Source organism: Ctenopharyngodon idella, chromosome 3 (genome assembly GCF_019924925.1).
Source record: "Ctenopharyngodon idella isolate HZGC_01 chromosome 3, HZGC01, whole genome shotgun sequence".
Classification (NCBI taxonomy): Eukaryota; Metazoa; Chordata; class Actinopteri; order Cypriniformes; family Xenocyprididae; genus Ctenopharyngodon; species Ctenopharyngodon idella.
Window position 1 is genome coordinate 17,870,389 of NC_067222.1, and position 13,349 is coordinate 17,883,737.

At 39.8% G+C, this 13,349-nt stretch overlaps 1 protein-coding gene and 1 long non-coding RNA gene across 2 annotated transcripts in view; both read right to left on the reverse strand.

The window, feature by feature from the left end:
• LOC127508119 (uncharacterized) overlaps positions 1-12,072 on the reverse strand; it is a 310,593-nt gene extending 298,521 nt beyond the window's left edge. The window contains exons 1-2 of the mRNA XM_051885780.1: positions 11,777-12,072; positions 11,081-11,395 (exon numbers count right to left, since the gene is read on the reverse strand). Coding sequence (XP_051741740.1) covers positions 11,081-11,395; positions 11,777-11,837 — 376 coding nt within the window. The 5' untranslated portion in view covers positions 11,838-12,072. The remainder of the gene's footprint in view (positions 1-11,080; positions 11,396-11,776) is intronic.
• On the reverse strand, positions 2,808-6,984 carry LOC127508264 (uncharacterized). Its single transcript, XR_007928761.1, has 3 exons — positions 6,955-6,984; positions 3,397-3,468; positions 2,808-3,255 (listed from the first exon to the last, which is right to left on the reverse strand). It is a non-coding gene; the product is annotated as an uncharacterized LOC127508264 (long non-coding RNA).
• Positions 12,073-13,349: the final 1,277 nt, after the last annotated feature.

Sequence of the window (13,349 nt, forward strand, 5' to 3'; positions counted from 1 at the left end):
CAATCACAAGATCAGTGTGGAGTACCGCAAGGCTCAGTACTAGGACCGTTGCTGTTCACGCTGTACATGCTACCCTTGGGAGATATCATTAGGAAGCAGGGCATTTTTCACTGTTATGCTGATGATACTCGGCTCTATATGTCTTTGCGTCCTGACTAAATCAACCGCAGGCAGTACCTAAACTCTGGAACAATCTTCCTAGCATTGTTCGGGAAGCAGACACACTCTGCCAGTTTAAAACTAGACTAAAAACACATCTCTTTAACCTGGCATACACATAACACATTGTCATTTTTTTATTCAAATCAGTTAAATGATTGTTAGGCTGCATAAATTAGGTCAGCCGGAACTGCGAACACTTCCCCCAAGACATCCCCCAACATTCTGTTGACTATATATAATGCTGCACCTACATGTCTACTTACTCTCATTAGAGTATGTAAACTTATTCTGACCCTAACTTTACCAGTCTACTAATACTCTTCTAAGCAGCATAAGAAGAAATAAATTCTGTATTTCTGAAAAAACTGAACAAAGTGGCAGCATATATAAATCATGAAAAGAGTCGGAGCAAGAATGGAGCCCTGAGGAACGCCACAAGTTAGAGGAGCAGTGGAGGAAGTAAATTGTCTAAGTAAAAAAAGGCCTGAGATTGGTATTCAAGATTCAAGATTGGTACCTCTAAGGCCAACATTTTTTTTTTTTTTTTTTTTTTTTTTTTTTTTTCAAATGAGAAATGAGTACATTGTGGTCAACCAAAGCAAAAGCATCTGTAGCCAATAAGATATCATTAGAGACTTTTAATAGGGGTACTGCCTCTCCAAGATTTTGGACATAAAAGATAACTAAAAATTGGTCTAAAATTGGTTAGGATAGATGTATCTGAATTTGGCATCTTTAAAATTGTTGTAATTGTTGCATGTTTTAGACTATCAGGGACCGTTCCAGTGCTTGGACTCATATTTATAGATACAGAACAACATCTGAACCAACAGCATTTACAACTTTAAAAAGTGAGCAGGCATGACAGCATGAGGAAAGACAGCGGGTCTTAAGTGTTCAATGTTATTTTTGCAAGAATTAAAAGGGTCAAGAGAAGACTAAGAGATCCATGGACTCTTCTTCTCCACAAAGAATGTTAAAAATGTTCACAAGTTTCAGACGTGTAAAAACATTAACCACCAGGTTTAAAACAGAATGAACTGTAGAAAACAATATTCTAGGACAGTGGTAGTTATTATTAATCTCTGACAGCCATTTCAGAGTTTAAAATGTTCAAACATGAATCATTAAAAGAACAGAGGTACTCATCAATACTTTGATTATAATGTGATGAATTCATTACGCAGGAGCATGTAGTGTTGAAGCAAACTCATCATGTTAATGTATTTGGTCTTGGGAACAGATCTGCTACTCTGATGCTGCTGTTATTGCTGCTTTAGTAAGATCAACAGACAAACATCAATGTGACGTCCATAATGACATCAGACATCAAGTTTCTATTGTAAATGAACACTGGAACTCAGACTCTGAAAGGAGCCTCTAAGTAATTTGCAACTATTGCAAAGACTTTTGTATGATACTAAATGTTGTTTGACCACACTGGTTATTAAAGAAACCCACTCCCATCTGGGTTCAGAGATGATCAGTTCTGTGTGGGTTAAGATCTCAGTTCCTCTACTAACCTGTGTGGTTAAACTAACTGAGTTCTCACATTCAACAGTAAAATGTTTGCAGACCTCAACAGTGAGATCACAGCTCTGAAAATATAAAACTAGACAAATGGTCATGCAAACAGTTTTGAAAACACTAGAACACAAAGAGGACAGAAGAAAAAGTGTGTGTTAGTTTGACCACACTGGTTTTAGAGATGACTGTTGCATCTGGAGTTTCTCACGCCTGAGTGCTTGAAGTGGATGGATACTCAGTGGTACACAGTACCTGCGCATCTAAAATTTAGTCTACTGAGCACTGGAGGTTCTACCACCACTTTCGAGAGTTTCTCAGTACAAAGTACCTTCTCTATTTAGTTTAAGTCAATGAGTGATTTTGTGCTTGTTGTGTTAGTAAAGCCCGGAACACACCTAGCCGACGCCGACGAACTAGTTGCGACGAAAGCAGACTGCGGGGTTGGCTCACGTAGGCAGCATCTGGGTCCAACATTGCCCTGACATGCCAAACCGATGCTCGACGCTCAAACTGAAACTGTCACAGACATTGAAATGTAAAATATCTACTAATAGACAGTATCCAAAATGCTATGTATTAAATGCATTCAGGTATTCAAATGTTTATGAATCATCTAAGGTTCACAGAATATTAAAATAATTGAAGTAATAGATTGATTTCATTTATAATCAGTTCCATCTTACCAGAACTGAATGAGGTTTCTGTGTCTCGTCTACAGAGTCTGCTCAAGAAAATGTGTGTAATGATGGAAAATATATTTCACCATAAATACATGTTTGACATAGACTATTTTATTATTGACAAATAAAATATAATATTACAAGAATTGCTGAAAGCAGCTGCTGAAATGGTTCAAACACCAAATTATCATTCCTGTCATGTGATAAACGCTTACATCAGGCTGTCCAAACTCAGTCCTGGAGGGCCATTGTCCTGCAGACTTTAGCTCCAACTTGCCTCAACACACCTGACTGGAAATTTCTAGTATGTCAAGTAACTCCTTGATTAGCTGAATCAGGTGTGTTTATTTGGGGTTGAAGATAAATTCTGCGGGACAGTGGCCCTCCGGGAGCAGGTTTGGACACCCCGGGGTTACAACATCAAGTAGCTTTGGCTGTTTTCATAATTAGTGCAAGATGACAGTTAATTAACCGCTCAATAAAATAGATGATTTAATGAGAATGATCTAAGAGAGTAAAACTGTCCTCATTTTCTAGACTTTGTACAAACCTGCAACTCTGAATTAATAATAAAGACACTAGCATTAACTGATCAACAAACAGACTATACAAAAAACATGCTGAACTGAGAAAAATAACCAATAACTACAAATAAATCAGAGCATCACTTGGGTTTGTTTGTTAACATGTAAAAGACATTGAAAGTATTTATAATGGCACTGAATGAAACCATAAGGAGTAAGTTATGTAATATTCATATTCTTAATTATTTGACTGATTTGTGATGGTTCTAGTTCACAGAGGCATAAAGTTCACTGCAGTTTTCCTGAGATCCAGCTTTTGCTCCTCTGATGGAAGCATAAGTCACTTTATCATCACAGCGAACCTGAATGAACATCACAGTTATTGTTTCAACACACAATTATTACAGCATGATGTTTGAGCTCAATTCATGACACACATTCAGAAGAAAACACAAACTATCATGTTGAGAGAAGCTGGACAACATCAAGGAAGTGTTTCTCACCTTGTTCTTTTTGTCTTGGTTTTTACTGTATGCAGTGACCTCAGAATAAGTCACATGATCATCTGTCTGCTCCTAAACATAAATGGAAATATGAAAAAAGTACAACAGTGTCAAATATACACAAATATGCACAAATGATTGAAGATGAATCATTGTTCACTGGCAGTAGGATGAATGGAAATGTTGAATGATGGTCATTGGTTCCATCATTTTTATTCTTATCTGTGAGTTTTAGACCAGAAACATCTCGGTTACAAAGGTAACCCTCGTTGGAGACGTACGTCGGAGAGACCGACAAATAGGAATCTCGCTACAGAGGCCAATCTACTTCAAGTGTAACTAAAATGAGCCAATGCACATTGGTGTCCAAAGTGCCACAGCCGCTGCCCCCTTCCAGTGCCCTGTGCAAGCCTCCTGCTCCCCCTTGCCTAAAAGGATGGTGGGACAGGGCTTACACAGAGAGTGTCGATCACTGCTGTTCCGCACAACTCACTCAGTGAGACTGTTGGATAACAATAGGAAGCGCGCCCTTTCCACTGGAAGCCATATTCTTCCCCGAAGGAGTTATGTGAAGTACATATGGACTAACCACATAGGGCTGTACTACATATGGAAGTACTGGGGTGACTCCAACCTGATAAGAGGTGGGTTCTCCCAAAGGGAAAGACACTGGCTTTGTTTAGGAGCAACCGTGGAATTACACATATGGGATCCCCGCAGGGTCACACATATGGCACCCATCCTAAATCCGGTTCTCAAGGATACAACAGAGTATAGGCCTGGTGCTGGACGCTCTGCCACGTCCGGCTGCTGAGGGTGATAGAGGACTAAACAGGGTCTGCCCGAAGAGACCCCTTCGGACCCAGAGATAAAGGAAAATGCTCTTATATTGATAATTTGGGTAACATAAACAAAAGGAAACAAAGGATTTATCACCCATCCCTCCTCCAGGGGAGGGAGTGGTGCGGTCACCATCTCCTGATGAGCAGTCCCAACCATCTCTGGGTTGCCCGTCTTAGGGCCTCTTGCCTTTGGCTTTGCCTCCCTTCTTGGTGGGGGCCTGGATGGACTGGGCGCCCCACTTGCTACCGGCTCCTCGGCGCGGGTATGAATGGGCTGGTCGCCTTGCTTGCAATCGACACCGCTTGGATAGAGGCTGCTGCTGCAGCGCGGGAGTGGGGCTGGCAGCAGGGGGACGCCCTCTGGGATGGGTGGAAGCAGCAGCTGACCGCCGGGGCAGGATGCCTGATAGCTTCAGACTGCTTCTGTACAGCCGAGAACTACTGAGCGAAGTTCTCAACCGCGTCGCTGAAGAGGCTGGTTTGGGAAAGCATAGTCATCATTTCAGGATTTGACTCGGGCAATGCTACAGTTCCCAAAGGAGGCAACGCAGCCAAATCATCATCTCCAGAAAAGTCTGGCTCACCCTATGATGCAGTGATCAACATCCGATCGGCCAAGAGAGCCCCGAAGCATACGGCTGGTACACACCTTTGAGATGGTCCAGCACTTTCCCTCTGCAGCTCTACTGGCTGTGGAGTGCAGGAGGGATGAGGGTTGCTAGGGGGTTGGTTCCCCGAAGGAAGTGCGATCACTGTAATCCTCAGGTCACCAGCACCACTGCCTGAAGCAACCCTCTGAGGAGGATTGGATCGTAACATCGACACTGGGATTCTGTCCCTTTTTAGGAACTGGAGTTTTGACCGCAACTCCGAGATGGTCATCTTCGTGGGGATGACTCACCCACGAATGCTCAGCATACTCAGCTCAGCATGCTCGGCGCCCAGACACGTGAGACAGCGATCGTGACCAGAGGTTTTTCTGAAGAGCTGCTCGTTCTTTTAGAGACACTCTTTTTGAAAGACAGCATTCGTGAACACTCGGCTCCGAAGCGAAAACCTAAGGAATGCATTGCACCTGCTGCTCATTATATACCCGACTGAGAGGCAGAGCAGCTGCTGCAAATAATTGCATGCTAATGTGCATTGGTTTGTTTTAGTTACACTCAAAGTAGATTGGCCTCTGTAGCCAGATTCCTATCCGTCAGTCTGAACTTGACAGACTGAGAGGTGGGACCAAGTCATTGTTTTGCAAGTCACAAGTAAGTCTCGAGTCTTTGCATTCAAGTCTCGAGTCAAGTCCCAAGTCAAAACAGGCAAGTCCAAGTCGAGTTGCAAGTCTTAAAAGGGGGGTATAATGCTATTTCATGTATTCTGACTTATTTACACTGTTAAAGAGTTGGATTCTCATGCTAAACATGTCCAAAGTTTCAAAACATGAGTTGGACGTATGACGGATGTTACGATATACGGCATCTGTCTTGTTGTTTGTTTTTGTGTGGAATTTTTTTTTCTTTAAATGTCTGTGCAGGGATTGGTTGCTGCGGACAGAACGTCATTGGCTGTGCCTGCGGCTGCTCCGTTTAAAAGGGTGGCACTCTCGGAAGATGGCGAGCTCATTCTGGCGTTGGCCTGCTGGCGTGAGGAGCTCCGGATTCCTTCTCCCGTCGGCAGATCTCGAACCACTGTTCCTGTTTTTGTTTGAAGTGATTCAATTAAGTTTTTGTTTATGCTTTACGAGCGTAGGGGTGTCCTGCCATTTATTTTGACTTTGTTTGCATTTGTTTATTTTAGGGAGTTAGGGAAGTTGATTGTATTTTTGTTTCTTTTGTTAGGGTATTTATTTATTTTATTTGTAAGCTATTTTGTTTGTTGTTTTGGCCTTGGGGCACCCTGAAGCTATTTCTCCTTTTTATTTTTATTTTTTTTGTATTCCACCTTAATAAATCATTTGTGGATCTTATTTTGATGTCTGTGGTTATCTGTCGGCTGGAGTCGGTTTCCCCGTTATCCATCAAACTCACGTCAGCCCCTTTTCTTAATAGAACGGGGCGTAACACAGAGTATTTCTGTGCCAAAAATACTCTTCCAAATCCTCACGAACTTCGGGGTCTTTTTTTCGAGTATGGCCTGTGTTACGTAAACGGGGGTGGAATTCCTTGTACGGGCACTTCTCCTGGCACGCACGCACATGTCGACCAGAGCTCGAGAACAAGCACGCCCATCAACGCGCGTTCGGCTTTACAGAAGTAGCTGGCTTTAGCTCCGCTCACAGGACACGCCTCGAGGTGCTCGGCTGTTTTCGGAAAGACTCTGTACAGCGTATGTATGTTTTATAAATATGATTAAACTAAAGACTTTTCTGCGATATGAAGAATGCTATACTACTCTATAGATACTTAAGATTAACATGAGATTGGCAGGAACTGTGTATGACTTTCCAAGTCAGATGGCTCAAGTCCGAGTCAAGTCGCAAGTCATTGTTGTCAAAGTCTAAGTCAAGTTGCAAGTCATCTTTGATTGTCAAGTTGAGTTGCAAGTCATCAAATTTGGGATTTGAGTCCAAGTCATGTGACTCGAGTCCACAACCCTGCCAACTGAATGAGAACAGTACAAATACTCTAACATGTCAATATATAATCTGACTAATACGAGTGTCATATTTCAGGATCAGAGCTTATAAACACTAATAACTCATGGATCGACCTACAATACTCACCTCAGAGTCATCAGTTTCTCTTCTGTTATCTGAAACATAACGTCAAGAGAATATTTATGATCAAACACATAATACAGTCTCGAATGATATTGATTTTAGAAGAATTCTAGTGCTGTAGAATAGAAACATTAAACTCTGTCCAAGAGGAATTCTGTCTAAATTACACGCTTATTTTATCAGGTGTTTTGGACTTTTTGTCTGTTGATAATATGAGAAACTGTAAAAACTCACCGTCTCTTTTTCTGCGAATCATCCAGAGAATAAGAGCAGGAAGGAGAACAGCGAATGAAGCGACAACAATCACAATCACAATCACTGAGAGAGAGACGATAGAGACACATTCAGAATTACTGTGTTTAACCAAATATATAAAAACAACAACTACAAATATAATTATAAATGGCACATTTAAAAGCATAATTATCCTTATTACTTGATATTCATCAATGTTTTTGATCTGTCTGCATTGACTTCATTGTATGAGAACTGAGCTGAGCTGGATGATGACATCACTGTTTTCTCCAGAGCCGATGTATAGATGAATTAACTAAATTAATAACTACTGATTTGTACAAAGGATCATTCAGTACTGAATTTACTTAAGCTGGACAATGACACCATTTTCTTCTGGAGCTGCTGTGCAGCCAAAATTATATACCAGTTATCACTGTAAAGCTGCTTTGACACAATCTGCATTGTTAAAAGAGCTATATAAATAAAGGTGAAAAATAAAGGTAAAGAACTTGATGAGGATTTCATAGAAATTTCAGTAAGTTTATTACAGCTGTGATCGTCCTATGTTGTCAGTTCATAAATCTGTAGCTAAAAAGGGCTTATTATATTAAAGTTGAGAAGAAATTTACAAGTGGTAATGTCAGAGATGCATGGAGGGGACTAAACATAATGATGGGTAGACAACAGAAACAAGTACAACTGGTTGATGATGACCCCTATACCTTTGTAAATAATTTAAATGTTTTTTATTCACGATTTGATAATACATCAGGTGTTAATAATGTGAATAATGATAATCTCACTGAATCTAAAGCTATGAGAATAGAGGTAGGGGAGGTTACCAAAGTGCTCCGTAGAATTAAAAAACACATAAAGCCACCGGTCCAGATGGCCTTGAGGGCATTGTATTAAAAGAGTGTGCAGAACAACATGGGCATGTCTGTACTAGGTTGTTTCAGGTCTTTTTATATGATGGTTTTGTACCAGCAGCATGGAAAAACGCCACTGTTATTCCAGTACCTAAAACTCCTCAGGTCAGAGCTTTTAAAAGACTTTCGCCCAATTGCACTAACATCTATTCTGTGCAAGTGCATGGAGCGTATATTATGTAAAGAACTGATGTCACAAATTAAAGGCTTTGTAGATCCATTACAATTTGCATACATGCCCGATCGGAGCACGTGGATGCCTCTTTGACCTTGTTACATAAGGCTCAGCACCACCTAGATAAAACAAATGCTCATGTCAGAATTCTTTTCATGGATTTTACATCAGCCTTTAATACTGTACAACCGCAAATTTTAAAAGAAAGATTGCAAGATTTAGGTGTAAGAAGTTGGTTGATTTTATGGATCGAAAAGTTTTTAAGAAATAGACCCCAACAAGTTTGTGTCAATGGAATCTCATCTGATTGTACAGTTCTGAATTCGGGGTTACCACAGGGATGTGTGTTATCACCTCTGCTTTTCTCTGTCTATATTAATGAACTTCAATGTAATAGGGCTGATCTCAGCCTGATCAAATACGCTGATGACTTGGTTTTAATCTCTTGCCAATTGGACACAAATAGTTTAACCTATTTTGAGTATATTGAAAGGTTTGTACAGTGGTTTGATGATAGTCACCTACAATTGAACATTGAGAAGACAAAGGAACTATGATGTGGGAACAAAAATCGGACCGGTACAGCTGGTGTCTCATATGAACAAATTACTGGTGTAAAGGTAGAGCAAGTTTCAAATTTTAAATATTTAGGTACAATCATTGATGGTAAACTCTCATTTCAGGAAAATGTGGACCATATACACAAGAAAGCAAGACAGCATTTAGGTCTACTCAGGAAACTAAGGGATTTCAGGATAGATAGGAGTATCCTAACTATTGTTTATAGATCGATGACTGAAAGTATTTTAACATATAATATTTTATCATGGTATGGTAATTTAACAATGAGACAGAAAAATAAATTAACACGAGTAATTAATGAAACAAATAAGATCACCGGCCAGAAACAGAGTACAACGCAAGAGCTGTTTTTACACTTTATCGCAGTATATTCAGACCAAACTCATCCACTCCATTCCTGCTTTGAGGCCCTACCTTCGGGGCGCAGGCTGCGTATACTGCTGGCTAAAAAGAACTTATATAAAAGATCATTTGTACCATTGGCAGTGACGGTTTTAAACCAAATTTTTAATTGAGGTATTATCATGAGGTGTGTGTACATGTGTATGCATATGTGTGGGCATACATATATATTGTATTGTATTATTATTATTATTTATTTGTGTGTGTGTGTGTGTGTGTGTGTTCTATGTGTTTTATTATGTGATATGTGAATCTATAGTATTGTCTGTTAGGATGTATTTTCTATGCCAGTGTCAAAGATGAATTTCTGTTCAGGAAATCTGTACAGACAATAGTTATACTAAACTAAACTAAACTAAAGTTTCCAGCAACAAAAACAGTCAGTTGCACTGTACAATATTGACGTCTCCTGAGGTCATTTTCTCTACAGGACAGACATGATTGTTTAGGACTGTCTGGATGAAAATGATGTCTCTTTGACATTAATAGTTTTTTCACATTCGTTTTAATGTTTCTGGATTGTAGGTGATGTGTGAGAGAATGTGAAATGAGAATGTGATGTGGATTATAAATTAAACATGTCTCGAGTCAAAGCTTGTGATCAGATGAAGATTCAGTACATTTAGAGACTGATTCCAGAAATGAGTGTGTTCATACACACCTGGATTCAGAGAGTTTGGTGTGACATCTGGATTCAGTGTTGCTGTAGTTGATGTTACAACTATTAAAAACAAAATGGAAATACAAAAATCATACTTTAGTGAATGAGCACAACATCAAAATGTTTCTTTTACAAACTGCTGTAGTCCAGATCAGCTCTGAAAGCTGATGATTTGTATTTTAATAAACACTTACTATGATTTTAACCATTTAACATGATGAACTCAGTTCAGTCATTCACATGTGTGATGAAAGAGTCTAGCTGTGTTATGATTATTTTGATTGTTTTATATTCATGCATCAGACAACAGACTGTAGAAGAAAACATTATAGTTATAACTCATATGTATCAAAATGTCATAGAATAACTACTGAAATGAGAAATTCATAAATAAATATCTTGTTGTTCAGTAAATCCAGGTGTTTGAGCAGCTGCTGTCCTCTCAGAGTTTGGAGTATTTAATGACTTCTGATTCTCTGTACAAATTAAAGGATGGATTAATTAAAGCCAGTGTGAACCAGTGAAGTGAGAGACTGATGATGTGTGACAGTGATCATGTGATCATGAACCTTGTGTAGGAGCTGCTGCTGTAGTTTGCCTTGATTTCTTCTCAGAGTTTGAGCTGCTGACTGGAATCAGTGTTGTTTAATCAGAAGATGAATGTTCAGATGTTCATCTGTAGGACATTAACATCATATTTTACAGTAGTAATAGTTGTTTCTCACCTGAATACTTGACAGTGTATCTGACTGAGGTCTGGAGTTGATTTCTGAGAGTAAGCTGACATCTCCACTCTCTGTTGTCATCTTCATTCAGGAGTGTTGTAGTCAGAGTGATGATACAGCGATATGATGAGAATAATATCTGATATCTGGAGTCTGTCGTCAGATTAACACCAGCCTGATTCACCCACGACAGCTGAAGTCCCTCATAATGGACCAAATAATCACAGGAGAATCCAGAATACAACTGACAGGAGAGAGTCACAGAGCGACCTGGACTGATCTCAGTCTGTGAGGATGATGATGATGATGGAGACACTGAAACTGAACACAAGACACAAATCACAGATAGTTCAATAATCATGTGAGATTAAAGGGAGAATCTGCTCTTTTTAAATTGACCTCATAATCATAAACTTACCATGAAGAACATGCAGATAAACACGTTCATCAGTTCCTTGTTGTTTGTCATTCACATATTGTCTGCAGCTGTAAAATCCATAATCTTCTTCTGTGATGTTCTTGATGTTCAGAGAGCAGTCAGACCCCAGACTCAGTCTCTCATGTCTCTCTGTGTTTGTCTTCTTTATCCCTTTACCAATCAGTTCAACTGCTGCTGAACGTCTACTGTAGGTCCATGTAGTTGATTTGCAGTCAGAAAGAGCATTTTTACAGGACAGACGGACATTTTCACCAGAACCGATGAACACATGAACATCATCCACTCTACTGGTACCTGAAACACAGTGTTTTACCTTCATTTATTAATATAGATCATAATGATCATTCAAATAAGGACTCTTTGAATCGGTTCTATTCAATGTGGATGCTGAACAACACCAACATAAAAAGCAGAAGATGCAGATCATAAAGTATTTGTTTTTCCTCACTGAACACAAATATCAAACTCTCCAGAATAAACTATTTTTCTGTTCAAATCATTCTTAATAGGAAAATTATTTTTCATCATCAGATGTCTGAGTGTGACTCAATGTCCAGCAATAATACAGTATGATCTGTATGAAACACGACACAAGAATAAACTGAGAATGTTCAAATCAACTCTTTCCAGACTAATTCCACTAAATGTCTTTAGAGAAAATCCAGATTTCTTTACCTGTGAGAAGTGAAGAGAGAATGATCAGTCCCAGCAGACACAGATCACACTTATCAGCCATTTTCTGTTTCTGTCAGTCTCTCTCTTCATTATATAGTTACAGCTCCTCCTTTAATCATCATCAGCTCCTCCTGTGGTTGTGAACTTCCTCTGATCTGAACTGAGTGTTTATTTCTGACACTAAGATACAGCTCTGCATTTCACTGACAGTCACTAAAGTCAAGACAAGAAGTGATCAGAAAGATCTCTGCTGTGAAACTGTGTTTAATGTGAAAAGCTCTGGAACAGAAAGTGAGCTGAACTGGACAGTGACGTCTGTCACACTGTCACCATCATGTTCTGTTTGTTTTGGTTTTCATTCGTCACATGTGCTCCTTTCTTCTAAGTTCCCGCCACTCATCAGTCACCATGGACACTAAGGCCCCATCCACACAGAGACGAGTTTAGCTGTATACGCAAACATTTTATATTGTATAGGCGTTTCGTCCAGACGGATCCAGCGTTTTCAGAAGGTGAAACCGCTATTTTTTGAAATCGGGTCCCAGAGTGGATAAATCTGAAAACGACACCCTTGTGTTTTCGTGTGTACAGCCAATCGGTATATTTTGTGAAACAATGATGTCATCACCCCACGTGTCGACCCTAGTCAGACACCGCTAACAGCACAAAACAGCAACAACAACAACAACAATAGCAGACTACATGCTTGTGTTCGTGCTGCAGAAGCGACTGAGCCTATTAGCTTTACTAAAATAAAGCTTTATTTCTAAGCTTTACTAAAGTTTGTATACAGCGCGCAAGCTTTATGTGCATGCTCCAAGTCTTAGGCCCCGTCCACATGAAGCCAGATCTTTCCCTATCCGATCTTTTTTTTCCTCGTCTCAAGAAATATCTGCGTACACACGAAACTGCTGAAACCGGCACAAAACAATGTAGTATACATGCCAGACCAGTATGTGGTGCTGTAATTCTGCCACAGAGATACACTTAAAACAGCGAATAAGACTTGGAGCATGTGCACAAACCTTGCGCGCTGTATACAAACTATTGTAAAGCTTAGAAATAACACTTTATTTTGGCTCAGTAGCTTCTGCAGCACGAACACAAGCATCTAGAGCCTACTATTGTTGTTGTTGTTGCTGTTTTGTGCTGTTAGCGGCGTCTGACTAGGGTCGACACGTGGGGTGATGACATCATCGTTTCACAAAATATAACGATTGGCTGTACAGACGAAAACACAAGGGTGTCGTTTTCAGATTTATCCACTCTGGGACCCAGTTTCAAAAAATACCGGTTTCACCTTCTGAAAACCCCGAATCCGTCTGGATGAAATGCCTATCGATACAAATTTTTTGTGTATACAGCTAAACACATCTCCGTGTGACGGGGCCTTATTTTCCTTTTTTAATGTATTCCTGTGGCAGAATTACAACGTAATCCGGTCTGGCATGTATACTACATCGTTTTGAGTCGGTTTTTAGTGGTTTCGTGTGTACTTTGTGTGGATGTAGCCTAACTCACCATCACAGCTGTTCATCATTAGTTCATCTTCTGCTCTGTGTATATCAGTTCC